General features: G+C 42.5%; 2 protein-coding genes across 4 annotated transcripts in view; both read right to left on the reverse strand.

The window, feature by feature from the left end:
* LOC114780063 (protocadherin-15-like) overlaps positions 1–4,045 on the reverse strand; it is a 62,297-nt gene extending 58,252 nt beyond the window's left edge. For all 3 annotated transcript variants that reach the window (XM_028967585.1, XM_028967584.1, XM_028967583.1), the window contains exon 1: positions 3,978–4,045. The gene's annotated coding sequence lies outside the window, so the exon portion shown is untranslated. The remainder of the gene's footprint in view (positions 1–3,977) is intronic.
* A 6,652-nt stretch (positions 4,046–10,697) lies between these two features.
* Positions 10,698–18,313, reverse strand: tbp (TATA box binding protein). The gene is made up of 8 exons (XM_028967588.1): positions 18,117–18,313; positions 12,641–12,760; positions 12,235–12,560; positions 12,049–12,136; positions 11,886–11,977; positions 11,612–11,779; positions 11,436–11,530; positions 10,698–11,357 (listed from the first exon to the last, which is right to left on the reverse strand). The coding sequence occupies exons 2-8, from the start codon at positions 12,692–12,694 to the stop codon at positions 11,278–11,280; spliced, it is 903 nt and encodes a 300-aa protein (XP_028823421.1). The 5' UTR covers positions 12,695–12,760; positions 18,117–18,313; the 3' UTR covers positions 10,698–11,277.
* Between the last annotated feature and the right edge of the window lie 6,294 nt (positions 18,314–24,607).

Consider the following 24,607-nt stretch of genomic DNA (forward strand, 5'->3'; position numbering starts at 1 on the left):
ACTACTCCGACAGTCTTGGCACCAACCCCAGGACCTGTGGTTCTGTTAGTGCGTGGACTACTCCGACAGTCTTGGCACCAGCCCCAGGACCTGTGGTTCTGTGAGTGTGTGGACGACCTCGGCACCAGCCCCAGGACCTGTGGTTTTGTTAGTGCGTGGACGACCTCGGCACCAAACCCAGGACCTGTGGTTCTGTTAGTGCGTGGACTACTCCGACAGTCTTGGCACCAGCCCCAGGACCTGTGGTTCTGTGAGTGCGTGGACTACTCCGACAGTCTCTGCACCAACCCCAGGACCTGTGGTTCTGTTAGTGCGTGGACTACTCCGACAGTCTTGGCAGCAACCCCAGGACCTGTGGTTCTGTTAGTGCGTGGACTACTCCGACAGTCTTGGCACCAGCCCCAGGACCTGTGGTTCTGTTAGTGCGTGGACTACTCCGACAGTCTTGGCACCAGCCCCAGGACCTGTGGTTCTGTGAGTGCGTGGACGACCTCGGCACCAGCCCCAGGACCTGTGGTTCTGTTAGTGCGTGGACTACTCCGACAGTCTTGGCACCAGCCCCAGAACCTGTGGTTCTGTGAGTGCGTGGACTACTCCGACAGTCTTGGCACCAACCCCAGGACCTGTGGTTCTGTTAGTGCGTGGACTACTCCGACAGTCTTGGCAGCAACCCCAGGACCTGTGGTTCTGTTAGTGCGTGGACTACTCCGACAGTCTTGGCACCAGCCCCAGGACCTGTGGTTCTGTTAGTGCGTGGACTACTCCGACAGTCTTGGCACCAGCCCCAGGACCTGTGGTTCTGTGAGTGTGTGGACGACCTCGGCACCAACCCCAGGACCTGTGGTTCTGTTAGTGCGTGGACTACTCCGACAGTCTTGGCACCAGCCCCAGGACCTGTGGTTCTGTGAGTGCATGGATGACCTCGGCACCAACCCCAGGACCTGTGGTTCTGTGAGTGTGTGGACGACCTCGGCACCAGCCCCAGGACCTGTGGTTCTGTGAGTGCATGGATGACCTCGGCACCAGCCCCAGGACCTGTGGTTCTGTGAGTGTGTGGACGACCTCGGCACCAGCCCCAGGACCTGTGGTTTTGTTAGTGCGTGGACTACTCCGACAGTCTTGGCACCAGCCCCAGGACCTGTGGTTCTGTGAGTGCATGGATGACCTCGGCACCAACCCCAGGACCTGTGGTTCTGTGAGTGTGTGGACGACCTCGGCACCAGCCCCAGGACCTGTGGTTCTGTGAGTGCATGGATGACCTCGGCACCAGCCCCAGGACCTGTGGTTCTGTGAGTGTGTGGACGACCTCGGCACCAGCCCCAGGACCTGTGGTTTTGTTAGTGCGTGGACGACCTCGGCACCAAACCCAGGACCTGTGGTTCTGTTAGTGCGTGGACGACCTTTGGAGCTCCCTAGAGTTTGGTTGTTTGTTTCCTCCCTTGCCCCTTCACCGTCCTTCACCATCCGGACTCACGCAAAACATCAGCCTGCTCGTCAAGGGTTTCATTTCATTAAAGTTGTTCACCACAGACATCCATACCATTCCACTGAATATATCTTCATTTATTCTTAATAAATCAACAAAGGCACACACGCAGTGAACAGTCAAAAGACATAAACTCTAAATGCAAAGACAACATTCGTCATTTTTTTCTACTACTCTCTTACATCATTTCTAAAGAATAATGCATATCCTCAACAGTACCGAAGGAAAATCATCATCCAGAACCTTCTGTAATCTGTGGAATTTGTGAAGGGCTTCTTTCTGATTCTCTTCCTCCTTGAATCTGCGACGACCACTTACAGTTTCAAAAACGTCACGACTCCAGTTCATTATGCACGTGGGCACAACTTCTTTTGTATTCCAGGTCTATTTGAGGTCAAACGAGAAGCACTTTTATTTTACAAAATGAAGAAATATTGTGTAATATTGTGAAATAGTTCTTTGCATGAAATGCACAAAAGCAAAGAGTAAATGATCCAGCATCTTTGGGATTACTATCTTACTACCCTTGTACACAACATCTCAGACCACTGATAGTTCTGTTCTGCAATTCCAGTCCTCAGTCATTTTAATTGAACAATCTTGCTGAGTGTTAGTCAATTAATCCATGCAGGATGGCCTACGTTGCTTTTAATGTGTCACATCTTCATTTTCTCAGCTCCCACTTGTAATGCACACGTGATCATGTCCACGTAGACCTCTACATCATCTGCAATGTTAGTGTTTCCTGTCTCCTGTGGGTCAACTGCTCTGGATAACGTGTCTTCTGTGTACATCATATGTCCTGGTGTATATATCACTGATTCTGATATCGCTTCAGTCATCATTCTCTGGATTCTCAGTGGTCAGTCTGTAAGAGGCAATAAAGCAGTAAACGGCTTATGGTCTGTTTCCATCTCTCACAGGCATGTGTTATGCTCAAAGTTCCTATTCAACTGCATCTGACACGGAGCAGTCTGTTGCCAAGCTTCGAACCTCTGCAGTAGATCAGCTCCTAGTCCGCCAAAATAATATTTTGATGCTTTGTTAGGTCATAACGTTTCAGGACAGGTTCTTCCCACGCCTTTTGATGTTCTAGATTTCCTTCCCATTGTGTCTCCTCTTCTGTGAAGCATCTCAGTGGTGCTAACGGCTCTGAGGGATTCTTGTTTTGTAGTCCTGGCATGTTTTCTATTGCTGATATGTTCCTGGAGTCTGGTTTAGTAGTAGCCTAGTGGGTAACGCACATGCCTATGAACCAGAAGACCCAGGTTCAAATCCCACTTACTACCATCGTGTCCCTGAGCAAGACACTTAACCCTGAGTGTCTCCAGGGGGGGACTGTCCCTGTAACTACTGATTGTAAGTCGCTCTGGATAAGGGGGCGTCTGGTAAATGCTACAGGTCCAATCAACTGAACTCCATTTAAGCTGTAGAACATCTCAAGAATAATCAGGGGAAACAGGATTCACTTGAACTCAATTTTGAGTTTCATGGCAAAGGCTGTGAATACCTATGTACATGTGCTGTCTCAGTTATTTTATTTCTAATAAATTTTGGGTTTTGTCATTATAAGGTGCTGTGTGTAGAATTGGAATAAGGCTGTAACATAACAAAAAGTCATGTGCTGTGAATACTTTCCAGATGCATTGTACTCTTTTTAGAAAAGCCTTCTTCCTTATAAAACTGATATTAAATATATGTTCTGGTTGTAACCGATATGGATGCATAACAGAAATAAACACAAAAACCCAATGATTATTATTTACAAGTAATGTGAATACACGCAAAAAAGATCATAAGTTCTGCCATTTTTATTGTGATTGTGAAAAATGTCCCAATCTGATCACCTATAATCGTATAATTGCCCAGCCCTACTTTCATAAAGTAAATGAAATAGTTACTCAACTATGACATTTTAAATAGGGGGACTTTTAATAGTAACAAATTACATTTCCAAATAAATTGTACATATAAACAGTGAACATTTACATACAAACTTTAAATATACATAAGATCCCATTCAGACATTAGAATCCATAGTAGTGAACATTTAGAACATATACTATTAACACTTTAGTTATGTGTAGTTATGCTCATCTGACATTGCTATTATTTGCTATTACCAGGGATATATGTTAAGGATTGTTTCTACACTATGACTATGTCATGTAAACTCTACATCTGCTTTGTGACAATGACCGCAGTCAAATCGCACCTGAATCCACCATCTCGAGTGAAACTGGAGAGCTTTACCCAGCACCTGTCACCCCAGAAAACCGATCCACCGGCTACCACACTTCACCCTTCACATGTACAAGCGAGCAGATGAGCAAGGTCTCCTCTTACAAAATGAACAAACGATGGAAACGATCTAGCAGAAAAAACACACACAGAGCACATGGAACTGTCGCAAAAAGCGACACCGACCACGCGGACCAGAGGAGGTGAAACGCGCGCAAGACCAGATCCAAGTAGTTCATAAAACTCTCACCAATTCCGGACGAAATCGTTCCTCTCCCGTCCGACCCTCCGTCCCGTCCCGTCCCGTCCCGTCCCGTGGATGGACGCGCAGAGGGACCGCGCATGCGCACATCCACCCGACCGCCTCCAGCCTGCTCCGTACACGACTCTCGGCTCCTTCCATCTGCTGTTCCAGCCTAGTTCCGTTCCAATTAAAAAGCGAATTAAACAATAAAATAAAAGAATAGTAACCGTAATAAAACAGTAAAACCAACGTGCCCTTGTCTTAGGGACAGCTAACTATGATTGTCCTGCTGACCTGAGACCTGCTGACACTCTAAAAAATAAAACTTTAGTTTGACATAAAAAGATATGTTAATGTTTTCCACTTGAATTTATTTATTAAGCCAACTGCTGGCAGAATTACAGACAAAGCAATGTTTTTGAGCATTGGTAATAATTGTCAAGAAGAATGCAAGTATTGAAGCTGATCCAACATGATATTTATGCATGGTGAAGTAGCTTTTTGGCCGTACGGCTGGAGCAGATCGGACAGATCCTGTGGGGCAAGAAGCCATGAAGACTTTTAAAAAGCCACGCAGAACGCCATGAGCCATGATGAACTCGATCAAGTGACCAACATAAAGTGTGTTGCAGTAGTCCAGACGATTGGTAATAACAGCATGGCTGAGAGGGAAGTGGTCTGACTCTGGACGTTTGGCTCAGTTGAAGGCTTTGACCACTGAGCTGATCTGTGCAACAAATGTCAATTTGCTGTCCAGTCTAACACCCATATCTTGCATCTGTCAAGTGTTGACTTAAAGAACCTAAGTTCATTTTAACTCTCTCACAACCTCTGTCTTTCTTTCATTAAAAGGTAAATCATTCAGGACATCCATGCTTCATTTGTTACTCCAGCAGATAGATTTGACTGCCGTCTGCATAGAGATGGAACGCAATGCCGGAGTAAGTATTGAGGGAGTAAGTTCAAAGAGAAGAGAAGAGAAGAGAAGAGAGAAGAGAAGAAGAGAGAAGAAGAGAAGAGAAGAGATAAGAGAAGAAGAGAGAAGTAGAGAGAAGAAGAGAAGAGAAGAGAAAAAGAGAGAAGAAGAGAAGAGAAGAGAAGAGAAGAGAAGAGAAGAGAAGAGAAGAGAAGAGAAGAGAAGAGAAGAGAAGAGAAGAGGTCCAAGAACCTCGAGGCACTCCACACGTGAATCAATGGCGCCGATACAGACAGTTAGGTAAGACCTAAACCACCCTGGTCGCCCACCCAGTTGTGCAAACAAGGCAGGAGGATCTTGTGGTCCACTGTGTCGAAGGCAGAGTACCAAATACAACACCGTGGCCAGAATCTTTTACAAGTGCCGGTTCATTCCCGTGGCAGCTTTTAAACCCAGATGAAACACTTGTGTGGTTATTGTGTGGTGTAACCACAGCATGCCCTCACAGGTATAATCCCCATTGGTTAATAATAATAAGTTCACACAAGTCCGTTGAAATACCCAAGTCAAACAGAATCCTGAACTGTGGGAATTAGAAAAATGTCTATCTGGAGAGACACCAGCAGCCTGTCCCTCTTCCACTTTAACAGCAGGGCCACAGAGTCCTATATACATAGACACAATGACTCGAAACCTGTCATGGTGCCCACTGCTCACTCAGGGTGATGGGTTAAATGCAGAGGACAAATTTCACTGTGTGCACTGTGTGCTGTGCTGCTGTGTATCACATGTGACAATCACTTCACTGAGTCTTCTTACAGACAGGAGGTTAAAGAGCTGGCTGTCTGGTGCAGTCTTAACAACCTGGAGCTCAACACACTCAAAAGTGGAGATGATGGTGGACTTCAGGAGGAACCCGCCGCAGGAGCTACTGACACAGTTCTACACCGCAAATCATTTCTGGATCCCCCACACGCAGCACAATCTCTCTTCAATCTGCTGCCATCTGGTCAAGGCTACAGAGTTCTTGGAGAGACACTTCTCCAAGAAGTCCATGTCATGAACATGACCCGACACAATGGCCAGTCACTCAGGTTCCTGGGGAACAATGTGGTACACGCAACACTAAAAGAGATGATTTCTTTAATACACACTTATTTACATTCCATATTTGCACACTTCATCATACCTGTACAAACACATTATAAGAGGTCATACTATACTTTTTCTTTAATATTAAACAATATATATATATATATGGTATATATATATATATATATATATATATATATATATATATACACACACACACACACACACACACACACACACACACACACACACACACACACACACACACACACACAATATATATTATACAGTCCCTGACAAAAGTCTTTTTGCTTATCTATTTTGTAGAAACACCTGCTTATTAACCTAACTTATTAATCAATTGGTGTTAGAAGTAGCTCATATGGAAAGCTAAACCCTACCAAATGATGTTTAATGCATTGAAATAGATTAGTTTCACTGAAAAAAGATTTATCATTTAATGAAGACAGATATTTCAAATTTTGCCAAGACAAAAGTTTTGTCGCCTATACAGAAACTGCACAAATTTACTGTAAATACAACAATATGTCAGCATGTGAAGTAGTGGTGCTGTGAGATCCAAATTTAATATCTTGTATGACTTCCATGAGCTTGAACGATTCATACAATATATTGATGTCATCAAGAACAGCAACGAAAGCAGTCTTGCATGCCTCATCAATATGCTTCCATGCTTCCTCTTTCATCCTACCCCACACATGCTCAATGATGTTCATGTCTGGTGACTGGGCTGGCCAATCCTGGAGCATCTTGATCTTCTTTGCCTTGAGGAACTTTGATGTGGAGAAGGAAGTATGTGATGGAGCACCATCCTGCTGTAGAATTTGGCCTCTTTCATGGTTGGGGATATAAAAGGTAGCCAGGATTTCTTGGTATTTCAGACTATTGCTGTTACCTTCCACCCTGCAGATCTCTCGCACACCCCCATACTGGATGTAACTCCAGACCATGATTTTTCCACCACCAAACTTCACTGTTTTCTGGGTAAATCTCGGATCAATGCGGGCTCCAGCAGGTCTCCTGCAACATTTGCGGTGACTGTGGTGTAATTCAAAATAAGATTCATCTGAAAAATCCACCTTCTGACACTTTTCCAGCATCCATCCTTTTAGCAGGCTGTGGGCAAATGGGCTGGCCCCAACAAATGGCCCTCTCGAGCAGGTGTCTTGTGGGGTCTACCTAAACTGGGCTTGTCAAAAACGTTTATCCTCAATACTTGACACTGAGACACAACATCAGCAGTGGATCTGGTCTTCAGTCTCTTGATAATCAACAATTTAGTCTCAGGGTGAATGTTAGGCATGTGTGCAGAGGTCTAGTTGCAGTTGATGTGAAGGTCTAGTGGGGTTCTGGGGTTCTTTTTATACACACCTGAGACCTAATTGATCTATTATTAGTGACAGGTGAAGCTCATATGACAAGGACACAACACTTACAGAATATTTTTTGACAGTTTTGTTTTCCACTGTAACATTATTACAAAATGAGTAATTTCATGTAAAAAAATCTTGATTAGAAATATATTTCAGCGGCACTTGAGGTCAATTTGTACACAAGCGACAAGACTTTTGTCAGAGACTATATATATTTTACATTGAATTTTTGCTATTTTGCACACTCCTTTGCATAATTTTGTAAAATCAATGAAGACCATGTGGTGTTGGAGAAGAGAATAGAGTGTGTAGAAAAAAACTCTTTCTCCCTCCACACAAAGCACTGCATTCAACCACTCCAATTTGATGTTACCTGGCAGAAAGAGGCATGGCACAGTAGAGGTTAAAAATGTACAGTTTCTAATTTATTAACACCGGTAAATAATTATTGTAGTTACATGTGAATATTGAATGTAAAAAGGTACCAAGGTTACAGAGAAAATAAAAATGAGAAGAAAGAGTAAAGAGGGAGAAGAGAAAGAGAAGGGAAGATAAAGTCTCAGAAGCCTTCCGGCTTCCGAGGGAAACCCCCCTGAGCAAGAAGCTCAGAGAGGTCCTTTTTCCACATGTGAGCAGACTTTTATACCCCTGGCCTACAGGAAGTTGTCACTGGCCTACAGGAAGTTGTCACTGGCCTACCAGAAGTTGTCACTGACCAATCAGAACCTGTTGTTTCTGATGTCACGCCCCCGGTGCCTCCCATTTGGGGAAGACAAAGAGGGTGGGCGGTCCTGGCGGCTGATACTTCGCACGTTGACGTCAGACAAAAGGCATGTAAAAAATCTTCACCCACAACCATCGACACAGGAATGTCACACCTCCCCCTGCAGACATCTGTTATGCAAGACAAGAGCAGGCTCCCGTGATGTCCATTCTTACAATTTCTATGTCTGCTTTTACTACCTGCGTCTTGTCACTGTAGAGTTCTTTCACTAAAGTGTAAACATACCTGGTAATAAAGAGGATTCTGGAAAAAAAAAAGTAATTTGCCTTAAATTCTACTCAAGATAATTAAAAAGTACACATCTAAAAATCTACTTGGGTAAAAGAGCTTATTAAAAAATGTTACTCTGAGGGAAAAAGGTCATTAGTAACAATTACTTGATGTAAAAAAAAAAGACTAGTCTGCACTTTTAGGTGGTATAATGTATAAAGTTCAGACCACCTCATAAAACATTTTAAAGGTCTCATTACATGAAAATGTTTCATGTCGGTCTTAATGGTCTCCTAATATTGTCTCTGAAATCTCTTTCTAAAATTCAGTCTTGGTGCAGAATTACAGCCACTTTGATCCAGTCCCACAATGAGATTTCCCAGGATGCACCGTTTCACCGTCTGTGGCTTTAAATGCTAATGAGGAGGAGAGAGGCGGGAAGAGGAGGAGAGCGGCCAATAGAAGTTAGGGTGGCATTCACAGAAATGACGTCATCAACACCATCCACCAACCACAATGGGGGATCCAACGTAGCGACGTAAAATACTTGGGTAAAAAAAGTGCACTCGAGTAGAAGTAAAAAAATACAGAAAGTGAATTAATGACATTTGTTACTTTCCACCTCATGTCATAATGCAGTACATTTTCTTTGCATAGTACATCATTTATCTCTCGGCTTTATTTATATATTTTTTATAAATATATATAATATTGTGTTACACAATTATTATAGCTCTGCAGCCTAAAAAACCGGTTCAAATCCCACTTATTACCACTGTGTCCCTGAGCAGGACACTTAACCCTAAGTTGCTCAGCGGGGGACTGTCCCTGTAACTACTGATTGATACTGGCATCTGATAAATACTGTAAATGTCTGTAAAAATATTGCCATGACAACGCTTGCATTTGCTGCAGACTTGTCACATCCACGATGGGAATCTCCTGAGCTCTGTAACGTGGCCAATTCCAGCAGGTTAATACACCATCAAAGATGGGTACACTGCGGTCATAAAGAGGTGGATAACAGCACACAAACCATTTAAACAATGTGCAGTTGGTACCAACATGCTAAGAAAATATCCCCCACACATTACACTACATCCACCAGCCCGTATAGGAGTATGTGTCCTCTGTATTTAACCCATCACCGTTAGTGAGCAGCCATGAAAGGTGACCGGGGAGCAGCGTGTGGGGACGGTAGCTTGATCAAGGTGACCTCAGTGGCTTCTTGTCAGTTTGGGATTTGAACCCTCAACATTCTAATGAGTTCACTTCATTTTTACATTTACATTTCCAGCATTTATCAGACGCCCTTATCCAGAGCGACTTACAATCAGTCGTAACAGTAGTCCCCCCGGAGCAACGTAGGGATAAGTGTCTTGCTCAGGGACACAATGGTAGTAAGTGGGGTTTGAACCCGGGTCTTCTGGTTCATAGGCGAGTGTGTTAACCACTAGGCAACTACCACCCTATAGGTGGTCCTTACCCACTAGGCCACCACTGCCCCTTTATAGGAAAATCACTGTAAAAGCTCTACTGTGATGGTACGTTACAAACATCACACATGGTTACAGGTCAACTTTATAGACAGAAAATGAAACAGCAAGATCATCCTGCACATTCATTCTTTAAGATGGGACGTCGAGGAGCCATGACATTTCTGTGCCTTTGTTGTGCATGAAGATTAAACACCTCCGTTTTTGCATGTCTTTGTTGAACAGCATTTCAAAATTTGCCGGTCATCCTCCGAGCCAAACATGTGAGGTGTCGGCAGTCTGGACCGCCTACTCTCTTTGTCTTCCCCAGAGGCACCGGGGGCGTGACGTCAGAAACAACAGGCATAGAGTTGAACAGGTCAGCTTCCTGTAGGCCAGGGGTATAAAGATCTGTTCACATGTGGGGAAGGGACTTTTCTTTTCTTTCTTAGCCACTTTTCTCTCCTCCCATTTTTCTCCTGGATCAGGTGATGTCTCTGAAACTTGGTTTAGGCTGTGCTGTCCTTTTCTATCTTTTCCTCCTGTCTTTCATTTTGGTTCTCTCTGTAACATTGGTACCTTTTTTTTTTTTTTTTACATACAATATTCAATATTAATAAATTAGAAACTGTTAATCTTTTAACTTTTATTTTGCCACGCCTCTTTCTGCCAGGTAACATCAGGTTGGAGTATTTTAATACAGTGCTTTTGTGTGGAGAGAGAGAGAGAGAGAGAGAGAGAGAGAGAGACTTTTACTCTGTTCTCCCTAGTTTTTACAATTGTAATAACCTGACATACTGGATTCCAGATGTGCCTGTAGAGTTTGACGGATTAAAATACAGGTGTTCCAAAGGAGCCACCTTCATGGCCCAATATCACACAATCACAGTCACATATGAAAGCTGGGCGGTTGGTGATTGCATTTATTTAAGAGCAAACTACACTTCATAAAATTACATAAAATTACAATAGTGCTTTTGGAAAAAAAACATATATAGTACAACAGCAAATAAAGGGATATCGGAGTCAAGTATTTTTAAAATACTTGGAGGAAATCAAATATAGCGGGAGAGAGAACCCCTCTATATGACACAGTTTTCTAATGAAGGGTGGCACTGATCATCCATGATATATGTTATCTACAGTTAAGACCATGTTACAGCGGACAGTTTGTGAAAACACTGAACCAATTAGCCAAGGGACAGTTAAATTATTCCTACAGTGGAATGTCTGAATCTGTACAGAGATAATAAAAGGTTAAGATTTCTTAAAAACACTAAAATAACAATATAGTCTGTGAATACTGAAAAATAAAATAAGCAAGTATATCCCATGGGAAGTGTAGCTCCCTGAAGTACACACATTGCCTCTTAAAAATGTCCCAGAACATGTCACAGAATAAGAAAAAAAAAAAAAAAAAGTTCCTTAAAAGTAATTACGTTGTCTTCCTGAATCCCTTCAAGATAGGATATATGTTTTCGAAAGCTTCATATATCTCTCCTCTGACTTTTGCACCTTGAGGGAGGGGGAAAAAAAGTGCGGTAAATGCATAAATCGATTCTTTTACTCCAGTACAAAAGTACCACAGCTTACCTGTAAGTACTACTTTGCCAGACACAAAGATCAGGAGGACAATTCTGGGTTTGATCATTCGGTATATTAGTCCTGGGAACAACTCGGGCTCATAACTGAAAAAGGAATAATTCAGATGAGATTAAAATAAAAATGATACACACCCAATTAAAACAAGTGCACTGATTACTCCAGACCTGCTGAACTGCTGGTGGGTGAGCACAAGACCTTCTAAACGAATTGGGAACTTAACATCACAGCTTCCGACCATGTTCTGTATCTTGAAGTCCAGAAATTTCGCTGGGAATCCTAACTTCTGCACCACTCTGGCATACTTCCTGGCTGCTAGTCGAGACTGCTCTTCACTGCGAACCGCAGAAGAGGAAAGAGGAAGTAATTAATAAACTTGAAAATTATCAAATTTATCTGGTTAATATAATGATCAGATGAGCCCCTGTGAACTGTTTATACCTTTTTGCTCCGGTGCAAACCATTTTTCCTGAGCTGAAGATAAGAGCAGTTGTTCTGGGTTCTCGTATTCTCATAATAACAGCAGCAAACCGCTGAAATACAATGTCAGATGTAAATTTGTACATACAATGCATAATTAATCCAAATATGATCTGAGGTCTACCTTTGGGTTGTATTCTGCATTTCTGGCGCGTAGTGCTATAGTCTTCAGGTCCAGTTTGCAGCCTAAGTTAACAGTGGATACAATGTTCCTGCATAGAGTTGAAGAAACAATAAGGTTCTAAACTCTTTAAAAAAAAAAAAAAAAAAAAAAACAACAACAACCCTGTGAGACAGAAGAGATACTCACTGCAGCTGTGGGACGATGCCAGAGCTCTCAGACGCGGGCGTGGCAGGCGTAATAGGAGTCATTGGCGTGAGGGGTGTGGTGTATAGGGGTGTATTGCCAGGCAGTGCTGTTGTGGTGGTAATGGCCTGTGAGTGATAAAGCTGAGGGGTCTGTCCAGAGCTACTCTGCACCCCACTCTGCTGTGCTGAAGCCTGCTGCTGCTGCTGCTGCTGCTGCCTCTGCTGCTCTTCCAGAATGGACAGACTATTGGTGTTCTGTACAGGCTGTGGTGTGAGTCCAGTACCATACGGCATCATGGGACTGTAGATGGCAGGGGTCATGACGTTCTATAAAAAAAAAAAAAAACTCAAAATGAATACTTTCCATAAGAGAAGAGACTGTACTGTTTTAAGGAAAACCAGGTCACCTGGGGAGATGCTAATCCTTGAGGAAATGGAGGTAAACTGTTGTTCTGCTCCATCTTTCCAAGATTTGGTGCTTCAAGTGAAAGGAGTGGTTGTACAGCAAGAGGTGTCAGCTGGCAACTCTAATAAAACAAGCAAAAAAGACATTTTGTTCAACACTTGATGAATTAATAAGTAATTGACAGTTCAGAAGCATGTTGCGGTAAAGGTAGGGCTGAAAGAAAAGTTGTGGTTGACTAGTCATCATTTTATACATTTTGTCATGTATCTGTCTTGAAGCAAAAGAAGCTTCAATTGTAATTTAATGACAATTTTCAATTAGTACATAAAAAGTTATTTTATGTAGTAAACTATTATCTACATCAACTATTATTTCAAATCCCAAACCACCATGGTGCACTGAGCAAAGCACCGTCCCCACAACATCTACATTTACCAGACGGCCTTATCCAGAGTGACTTACAATCAGTAGTTACAGGGACAGTCCCCCTGGAGACACACTAAGCTACTACATTTTACATTTACATTTCCAGCATTTACCAGACGGCCTTATCCAGAGCGACGTACAATCAGTAGTTACAGGGACAGTCCCCCTGGAGACACACTGGCCTACTAACACCGCGGGTGAAGGTTAAACGCAAAGAACACAATTCGTTGTGTCACCAGGTGATTGTCATTGTTTCACAATGACAATCACTTCACTTTCTCTTCTGGTTAAGCCACACAAAGGTTGCCGAGGTCATCGGGTCAAGGCAGGGTACATTGAATTATTAGACATTTACATAAAATACATTAAATATGCTGCAAGCTTCTGACCGGTAGTGTTTATGGCAGCATTATTACCGGATGTATTACAGTTGACCTGTAATATGACTGGTGGTGGATGGAGTGGACAGGGGTGGACAGGGGACAACGCTGGGCTGCATTGGGGTAGGAATAATTCCCATACAGCTCTCTACAGTGCACCACAGAATGTATTACTGCCACCAGTACTACCTCAAGTTAAAGATTGTGCTCTTTTGTCTTAACAGTGGGTTTTTGTTGTATGAATGTTTAATCAAACACATATCATATTAAATATACTTGTTTTTTGTCATACCACTGCTGCATGATGCACTTCGCACACAAAATTTTGACATAGGTACTGTACCTATGTATTAAAAATTATGTGAAAATAAAATCCACTTGATCTCTAGTTGTGAACATCGACAAAGACACTGCATTAATGTACATCAATAATATTTTATAATACAATGCAATGCAAACTACACAATCCAAGACATCCTACAGTCACAAAAATTCACCCGACGTTCCAACTTGCCATATCATATTTTAACTCTTTCAGATAAAAAACTAGTGCCAGCCAACAAAAGGGAAATTTGAAATTCATCGAATAATCGATGCATCGCAATGCAGCAGGGGACGATTCTGCTCGGTGATTTTTTGAGATTCGCGCTGTTGAAATTGAAATCAGTAGAACTTTGACCACTGTGCACCGTAACGTATTTTCGTGCGATCGACAGAATAGAACCAGGCTTTCTGCACCTTTCAACACACAAAAAAAGGTGCATGCATCTACAACATGACATTATCGTCTCACCGGGAGCCCTGGAGCAGGCGTGATCCTCGCGGCGAGAGCAGCGCAGGACACGTTCGGTCTGAAAGCGGCTTTAGATTCACCTGACGCCATTAACGGCAGAACGTCAGGTGAGAGCGGACTGAACGCCGACTGGTTTTCTGCTAACTGGAGCAAATTAAAGGGTGAACAAGGCCTTCATTCCTGTATTTGGAAAAAATCACGTGAAGTAGGGCTGAAACGATTATTCGAATAACTCGAATGATTCAATAACAAAAAATGTTTGAGAAATTGTTAATTCGTCCACCAAAGTCCATGTATTATCGTATCGCTCCCGTTTTGTCAACGACTGTGGAGCACCGGTATCATTGTTCTACACGGACTGATAAACTGAAGCGCATTTCAAAGATTTATTTGAGCTCTATGGCAATGGCGGAAAATGAAGATACCGGTGTGCGTAAAAGACATAAAAGTGTGGGACCATTTTACGCTGCGTAAGGTGGCTTACCATAAAAGTACTTTGTCAACTCTACTAGGGCTGCAACTAACGATTATTTTAATAATCGATTAATATGCCGGTTGTTTTTTGATTAATCGTAGAATCGGATAAAAAAAAAAAAAAAAAAGCATTCATTTCCAACCATTTATTCAAAAACAGAACCAAAATCTTTAGAAAGTGCACAAACATGTTGCTCCTTGAGCTGTTATAATAAAAATAAAATAAAAATGGACTAACACAAAAAACATACACATGTATGCTTTACATCTGCCAAATATAGACTTTTTTTTAAAAATAAAGTGCCACCTGAACTGCCAGAATGACAAATAATAAAAAAATAAGATTTTTTAAGATTTTTTTTTTTTTATATTTGTACTGGAAACGAGACAAAAATTTTAGGTAAGAAAAGCTTTTTTTTGCAGTGTAGCTATACATGACAACAGATTGAAAAATGAATGGTCCAAAAAAGGCTAGTGAATAAAAACATGTCTTTAGTCTTTTAATGCAAAGTAACTATAGCACCCCTGCTTTACTACTGTTATTAACGAGCTAACGCTAACTTGTCATGCTTGTCAAGCTGGATGACGGGTAAACATTCACATTTACAGCATTTATCAGACGCCCTTATCCAGAGCAACTTACAATCAGTAGTTACAGGGACAGGACTTAGGGTTAAGTGTCTTGCTCAGGGACACAATAGGCGAGTCGTCCATGCGGAGACACAGAGAAAAGTCCGAACGCTGTTTCATCCCCCCTCCACACCTGTAGGTGGCGCTGTAAGTCCCCGTCTAGTTCTCCTCCGCGGCGAGTTAAACACCAGCACCAGGGACATTACGTTCCTCACTTCAAAACGGAACAAAAGTAGGATTCTGTAGCAACTTCCCCTGCTGCTGAACTCCCTTCCTCCTCATCAAACACTCCAACATGTTTGTGTTTCTGGTGTTGGATCATTGCCGTGGTGCTCCCGTGCCGTGCCATGTCGCTTTTGCATATCTTTCCTCTACCTCCGCTCTGGTTTTTTTTTTTTTTGCTCCGTGCTGTCTATGAGGCGCCAAACTCCGGTCCGCGCTCAAATAAAGTTATAACGTACATTATTTGTAATTATTTGTGTTGTGAGTCGATAGTGACGAGGCAAGATAAGACATGAGAGCTCACTCATGTAATTCATCCCTCCCTCCCGCCCGCACCACACACACACACACACACACACACACGCTCACACTGATAGGTTACATCTCAAAACACACCTTCCCCTTACATTAGGTAGTAATAATAATAATAAAATTTCTTCCCCACAGTACATCACAGCGGCACATGGACAGCTTCATCCGGACAGGTCCCTCATGCACTGTGGAAGAAGCTACAGTTTTTACCAACAGTATTTTGAATATGCTCATCACAGACATGAGCCCACTATCCACGGTGGAGAAAAAACGCAGCAAGATACCCAAACTTGGCAAAAGCTTGCAAAGTGTTTTCTTAGTATTCCAGCCACCTCAACGCCCTCAGAGCATTTGTTCTCTGCTGCTCGGAACATTGCCTCAAAGCGTAGGACAAGCCTTACTTCTGACCATGTCCATATGCTGAACTTTTTGCATTGTAACCACCACTTGCTTTTTTAAAGGCTTGCACATGCCTTGCACACACATGCACTAAGACAAATTCCTCTCTCTCTGTTTTGCACATAACATTGCATTTTTTAAATTAAAATAAAACTAAGTACAATTAGCCTAATCTATGTTTCAGAGTTTTTTTTCCATGTACATCATGAATGTTTCACAGAAAGGTTGATTAAATGGGCTTAGTACTGGAGCCAGTAGCCCAAAGGTTTAAAGCTTTGATCTAATAAAAGTATTGAGTTTAACTTTTTGGTGAGGAATAACAGCCAATTGCTTGGTCTTCTTAAGAGGATTTTCATGTTGCATAACACACTATTGATAAGGTTGTTTAAAAATGATTTATTTGATTACTCTGAAAAAAAATCGTAATCAAACCTTATCAGTTTGAAGAATCGTAATCAAACCTTATCAGTGAAGATTCACACCTCTAACGTGGACATTTTCTCTGTTCCATTGGTCCTGGACCATATATGTCTGCTCTTTGGTTTCAGACCCAGATTACAACCTCAAAACAGAAAAAACTTGTAGAATTCTTTTGACATGTACTGTGAGGAAGAACGTTTTATTATTCTGTATCAAGGATGTGGCTCCGACTAAAACATCTTAGCACAATCTTATGATAGACCTTATGCTAGGGGTGTGCAAAAAAATCGATTCAAAATCAATTCACACAGGATACAAAATCGATTCATATTTCCCATTTTGTAATGCCGCAAGTTTAATTATTTTTCCGTATAGGAATTTGCCAGTCTTATAGATGGCGCTATGCTGGTTTCTGCTCAGATAGTAATCCTTGGTGGGAATAAGAGGAAAGTGGGTGTGGATGGACATTTTGGATTCTACAACATTTATAAAACTCGTGTCATATGGGAGCTTTGTAAAGCTCAGGGCCTCAGGACTCACATGGTACATCATCATTCAGAGGATGCAAACCAAGTTCAGCCAAAAGTAAGAAACATTCCAGGAGACCAGATTTAATCTACTTTTATATATAAGTTAAGTTGATGGTTTGCAGTTTATATACTTCTAATGTGACTTCAACTATTATCTCAGGGCTGTATTTCATATCAGACTGATACGAAAATAAAAAATAATGAACGTTTTGAATCGAATCGAAAAAGATTTGTGACGTTATCTGAATCGTGCACCTCTACTGCATGCCCGTGGAATATAACACGGGTTTGACCCATTGTACAGAGGACACTTTCCAGAGGAGATCTACCGGTCCAGGGTTTATAATGGGGGTGTGTGATTTGTCAGTATCGGTCCAGGTAAATAGGGAGAGTTAAACATTTTGCCAGGTCCATAATGTGGACAACCAGACCGGTTAAACTGCTGTGGCGACCGACGACAACGAACGTGTCTAAAATGTATTCTCCCGACCGTACTTGAGGTTTTAAACTGCTACGCACGGGATGGAATCAGCGGTTGGTGACTTAGGTCTAGCTAGATAGGTATGAAGATCAGATATGGACCACAAATCGCTCTGGACAAGATCTTCTGCTAAACACCGTAAACGTCGCCGTATGAGGGACAGAATTGCGCAGTGCATCAAACACGTAAAAGTCATGGCAGAAGAAAGGCAGAAGAATAGCAAACAACATAAACTGGTATGAGGAGCTATTTGAAAAGTAAATATGACACACGCGTGTTAGGTGGCTAATTCGCTAGCTGGGAGAGGAGCTGCGGTGGCCCCGTGAGTAGATAAAGTGGCACATACAGCGGTCGTTACTCAACACGGACGTGCTGTCACTAGGTACTACAACCAGCCTGAAACATCTCACCTTGCGCCTGAAATCGCCCACTAAACAGAAACGCCAGAGCCGCTCTTCAGACTGGACTTAAAATTCTCCTGCGCGCAAAACCCCGAACTCCGCTACTTCCGGGTCACGCATGTTAACAACTTCCGGGGTTGCTGGTACGGTACACGAATGATACATAATTAGACGCGATACATATAGATATGATGTCAAATGCAAGAGCACCGTATGGAACTATTGCGCAAACTTGCGCAGAAGAAAACGCAAGATTAAAAAATATATTAGATATTTTATTCACTTTACAGTATTAATGGCCTTGTTCTATTTAATTTTAAGTGAAGTGATTGTCACATGTGATACACAGCAGCACAGCACACGGTGCACACAGTGAAATTTGACCCATCACCCTGAGTAAGCAGTGGGCAGCCATGACAGGCGCCCGGGGAGCAGTGTGTGGGGACGGTGCTTTGTTCAGTGGCACCTCAGTGGCACCTTGGTGGCACCTTGGTTGTAGCCTAGTGGGTAACACACTCGCCTATGAACCAGAAGACCCGGGTTCAAACCCCACTTACTACCATTGTGTCCCTGAGCAAGACACTTAACCCTGAGTGTCTCCAGGGGGACTGTCCCTGTAACTACTGATTGTAAGTCGCTCTGGATAAGGGCGTCTGATAAATGCTGTAAATGTAAATGTAAATTGTGGCTCGGGATTCGAAACAGCAACCTTCAGATTACGGGCCGCTTCCTTAACCGCTAGGCCACCACTGCCCCATGTTGTGTAATATGTTTTCATAGTATTGTTTGGATTTTTGTGTTATATCCCCTCCCCGTAGTATAGAAAATAGTGAAAGTGTTATTCTGAAACACTGCAGCACAAAATGTGTCCTCATCGTCATGGATAATTCTGTCTAACTGACTGAAACTTGACTAAACTGAAATGAGTATGGACGTGACTACGACTAAAAAACTAAAATGACCGCTTGACAAACACTAGACTAAAACTAAAAAAGGCTACCCAAAACAACTATATATTGAATTAAACAATAGTCATAGTTATACTTTTATAACCAATTAAAATATGATGCTCAGAATGTGTTATTTGGCCTCATAAAGATGATGGTTAGATAGTCTGACTGCCCTCGATACCACATTTCCTAAAGTATTCGTACTCGTTAAAAGTCCGGGGGGGAAAAAGTCCGATACCGGGGACCTAAACCACGGTCTGAGAAATCTATGTTTGAGCGGCGTGTAAGGGGTTAACCACAGGCGAGTCGTACTGGAACGCAGGCTATAAAAAATAGGTCCTAATTTAATAGTCTTAATAATAACTGAAGGCCATTATTTCTTGGCTCCGGCATTTAAGTGTTCATTTTTATATAGCTTGCGTTCCAGTACGACTCGCAAAAACGTACTATAATAACAAATCATTAAAAAAGAATTTGATCCGCATGCCAAAACGTCGGCAATCTAGACAAGATTTACGACTCCAATTTATCTCTGTACAGCAAAGAATTATTATTTGGACCAGAATAATAATTCCCGTCGACCCCACCGTGGAGAAAGGTCTGGCTGCAGCCAGGTGCTCTCGGCACCGTGCGGAAAGTGTCCGGAAGTGCTGTTCCAGTCCAGGAAGGCGGTGCTTTGGGTGGCCAATAGGGTGGCCAGGATCAAGCGTGACGTAGCGCGGCCACACCCAGACAGCCCCCGCAGACCCGCCACCTGACAGGTCACGTGACAACGCGATATTACATTTTGAATGATTTATTACATGTTTTGGTTACAGAAGTTACGTGAATTTATTCATTTGAATACTTGCCTTTATACATTTACACAGTTTGGGTGTCCTTCATAATCATATGGTAGTAACTTCAAAAGTGTTCATAACTATAACTAGTTATGTTTCTATTACAGCACTATGCATATAATATCTGAATATGTACTTTAAGCCCTAATGTTGCAAACAGGATTGCCAACTTTCTCAACCCCAAATGCGGGACACTTTTTTGCAGGTGCGCATGCTGTAATGACGCTGAGCCCCCCACCCCCGGAAATGTACATCATTTCCAGCATTTACCAGACGCCCTTATCCAGAGCGACTTACAGTCAGTAGTGACAGGGACAGTCCCCCCCTGGAGACACTCGGGCTTAAGTGTCCTGCTCAGGGACACGATGGTAGTAAGTTGGGTTTGAACCTGGGTCTTCTGGGAACCTGGGTAAGCTACAACCACCAAAATCCCACTGTGCCGCAGGATATACAATTTTTTAATGACATTTTCCAAATACAGTTACTTTTTGCATAAGTTATCAGGATCGTACGGAGCCCCTCGGGTCATGTTGTAGAAAAACCAAGCGGCCTGAGACAGGAATGTTTCAGCAATATTACAACACGAAACGAGAAGATCGGATTCTGGACTTCCTTATCAGAACTTGTAGTGATGTACAGCTGAGGATATTTCTCTGGTTTTGCAAAGGTAAAGTTATTCTTTTTCACCACACTTAATGTGTCATTTTACACTTAGCCACACAGATGAGCAACTCTACACCTAGCAAGCCTTTAATATTTAATACAATGAATAAACAACAATTTTGTAATTGTTTCTTAAAACATACATTAATGCGCTGGATATGGCTGCTGTTCCAACACACTGCTGTTAACACTTGCCGTATCCAGAGCGAAAGATTGGATTGAAATGGATACTTTGCATTGAAGTCTTCTGTATTGCATTGGTTGCACTACTGTTGTAATAAAAGTGTGTCCCCTTGTTAAATGTCGAGAGTTTTTTACGATGTTGTATGGAGGTAAAGAATTTGTCCATCAAAGAAACCAATATAGATTTTGACCCTCCTTGTTACACAGTCCATGCATGTTTTCACTGAACCAAAGAGCACCTTTACAAGAAGTCCACAGTCCCACACATTTGGTAGTGTGTTTTCTGTATGTTCAAGACATGTAAGACGAGATAAATGTAGATTATTATATGTATTTCTCAATGTAACTGTTCCTAATAAATAAAAAGTTATAGTCGTTGTGATACACTCCAACACACAAGAGGACCTCAGTGGCACCTTGACGGTTCAGGATTTGGACCCACAATCTTCTGATTACGGGTCAGCTTCATTACCTGCTAGACCACCACTGCCCCATAAATTTGTGAAATCAGATCCACAGATTTATGAACAATACAGAATACCACTGAATGATATTCAGGTACAAATGTGTATTTTAAGATAAGTGTTGTCATATATTGCTGTATAGTTAAATATATTATAGCCCATTTATAAGCCTCTCTCACATATAGATTCAAATCATTTAAAGCTTAGCAATTAGTGTAAATGACATAAACGTGGCTGCATATTTGTGTAAATATTGGGGCAGTGGTGCCCTATCGGTTAAGGAAGGTTGCCGGTCCGAATCCCGATCCACCGAAGTGCCACTGAGCAAAGCACCGTCCCCACACACTGCTCCTCAGGCACCTGTCAAGGCTACCCACTGCTCACTCAGGGTGATGGTTAAATACAGAGGACACATTTTGCTGTGTGACCGTGTGCTGTGCTGCAGTGTTTCACAATGACAATCACTTCACTTGATCAGATGATCATTAAAATGGTTGAAAATTGCATCTTGACTCATACTGCTGTAAAGCAAAATCTACAACAGAAAACAATATGGTTACAGAACATTAGCAAAAAAAATATTTACATGTAATGTAAGACTTTTCATGTATGAAGACTACAATTCTGAATACTTGCACTAGCACATCTACAGTCTTTATTGTTCAATGTTCTTCTCGCAGACACAGAGCTTGTCTTATAAGCATCCAGAGGAACATCAAGACTGCCATGATAGAGGTGCACAGCATGAACACATCATCATCACAAGCAATGGGTGAATTCAGTCTGGAATCTGGCACAAATAGCCCTGTGTGTTGTATAATTCTGGCAACAAATACATGACATCAGGGCATCAGGGTAGTTTCCTAAGGGCCGAATAAGGTGACAATGCCACATATCCTTGGTAGCATCCAGTTCATCCTGAGGACAGAAACAAGGAACTACAAGTAAATGAAAAAGTACTGTTAACATCTTATGAATATTCCACATCTGTGTACATAGTCATTTAAATAAAGCATATTTTGTAAGATGGTCAGTCAGAGGACAAATGAGGACAAATGTGTGCACTGTGTGCTGTGCTGCTGTGTATCACGTGTGACAATCACTTCACTTTCACTTTCATCCCTAGTGCAATCTGCCACTATACAGATTCAGCTGCAGTGTAAAAGCACTGCATTATGGGATCTGTAGTTTTTGTGTAATTCCCACCATAATAATAGTAATCCATCCCCCAAAAACCAAAACCTACTCTTACATATAACAGGGAGGCAGCCCTTCTTCTCCTCTGACTTCGTATGTCTAGTCCACGGTGTACCGCTTCTCCCCTTGAACACGCTACAGGAAATCCCCAGAACTCACACATCCCGAACCCCAACAGAACACATATACACATAACATGGCTAACTATTTACAGTACCCATGCACGCCCGTCCTGTCGACGCGTATATCACCTGTGAGGCATGCTGGTCCCAACTCATGGTCGGCCTTCGCCACCACATTGCCCCCCCAAAGACATCGGGCATCCACACAATAGTCTGCATGACCGGCAATGTTCTGCATGCACGGGGTGATGTCGGGGATGTGTTCTCAGTCCGTTCTCCATGAGGGTGGTAGGGAGCCAGCCGGTCGCGATGTAGGACCACCGGCCTGACTCACCCGGTACACAACCTCTGAGACCCCTGCCAGTGGCTGGCCAATTTTAACGTCTCTCTGCCGCGGATTCGCGAGTCGTATGCTCCTTTTGGCTTCAACGTGGCTGCCCCCTGGTGCTGTCGCGCCATCTCGTGCACCACACTCATCCACTGTGGCAGCTGTGACAGGCTCCGGTGGCGACCCGAAGTGTCATGCGTGGATATAATCAGCCGTCTTTATTGCAACGCAAGTGTACCTTGCTGCACCATTCGCTTGGGGATCATGTGGACTGGTAGTAATGTGAATAAATCCATACCCTGAATTCTGCAGATGTGAACTGTGTGGCATTATCACTCACCAGCTCAAGTGGTATTCCCCATTTGTGAACATGCTCCTGAGTCTGTTGATGACCTGAAGACTAGCAGTTGAAGACAAATGAGCTATTTCCATGTCTCTTGAGTAGTAATCTGTCACAATGAGGTAATTCTGTTTGGCTAGTTCACACAGGTCTGCTGTGATGCGTTTGCCAGGGACCTCCAGGTAAAGTAGTGGTCATTAAAGGTTCTCGTCGCTGTGTGGGCTTATTCTCTATGCAGAATTAGCATGTTGACACCAGCTGAAGTTGTGTCCTTACTGATACGTGGCCACCACGTGGACATCTTGACTCGTGCATGTCACCTTGTCAAACCTTGGTGTCCTTCATGCAATTGTGTCAGCACCTTGGACCTTTGGGTCAGGTTTCAGACCTTCTGAGCTAAGTACATGACCAAAGACAACTCCCTTAACTTTAGCAACTCTCTTGTCAAACCTAAAGCAGAAAGTGCTATTAAGTTGGGGTATTTGGCTTCAACATGTCATCTACTTCGGGTCATGGAAGAACTTTCTTCAATGTGTGCAAAAACTACCACAATCATTACAGTTTTCCAAAAGTCTGTATTTGGTCATTAGGTCTCCTCAATCAGAAGCATTCATTTTACATCAAGACAGTAAGTGCTTCTCTTTGGGGTAGCTTCACTGAGCCAAGAGCTTCAGAACTGATGAGATTATAATGAAGTGGGAGGTATCAATATTGGCTGGATCAGATCTTTGTCGCGTTTGTGACCCCGTAACTCCCACAAATTTCGCCAATGCAAGCACTACGACACTAAGCATGTAAACCAATATCACTCACCTGTAGTGGGCGGTCAGTGGTCCATGTGTTTTTTTTTAATGTGGCACTCACTGAAAAAAGTTTGTACACCCCTGCTATAGAGACCTGAGGAAAAATATTGCTACGTATTACAGAATCTCAGAGATGGGCCAGATGCACCAGCCCAGTGATCTGAACTTTGATGCTGTTGTGGACTTCTGTAGATCCGGCCAAATGCCGGAGGAGAGCAAGAGCTTCATCTTTGTTCAGCTTATACACAATTCAAGCAAATCAAGTATGGTTATTTTCATTTAGTTTTCCATTTTTGTTTTATTTGTGTTTGTAATTTCCACAATTACATTTGTCTTTATGTTTTAATTGAATGGAGTGGATGTTCAGTACTGAGGATGATAAATGCTCTCAGGCTTTCAGAAGGTAAACCATTATTCATGGGTCAATGTCCATTCATACATAAGCTACTAGTTTAATCAATGCTAACTTCAAATCCAAATTAATATCTATTAGGCTTTCATTTTAAAAAGTCACACCATCATAATAAGTTTGTACAAGAAAACAGTACTCGGGTAGAACTTGATTAAGTTATGAATAAGTTATGAATAAGTGATTGCAGGACAGTTGCCTG

The sequence above is a fragment of the Denticeps clupeoides genome, unplaced genomic scaffold (assembly GCF_900700375.1).
Source record: "Denticeps clupeoides unplaced genomic scaffold, fDenClu1.1, whole genome shotgun sequence".
Taxonomy (NCBI): domain Eukaryota; kingdom Metazoa; phylum Chordata; class Actinopteri; order Clupeiformes; family Denticipitidae; genus Denticeps; species Denticeps clupeoides.

Coding starts and splice junctions, on each gene's coding strand:
- tbp (XM_028967588.1), bottom strand. CDS start 12,694: ATGGAGCAGAACAACAGTTTACCTCCATTTCCTCAAGGATTAGCATCT. Junction 12,137..12,234: donor GGCATCGTCCCACAGCTGCA/GTGAGTATCTCT, acceptor AACTCTATGCAG/GAACATTGTATCCACTGTTA. Junction 11,358..11,435: donor TGGCAAAGTAGTACTTACAG/GTAAGCTGTGGT, acceptor CCCTCCCTCAAG/GTGCAAAAGTCAGAGGAGAG.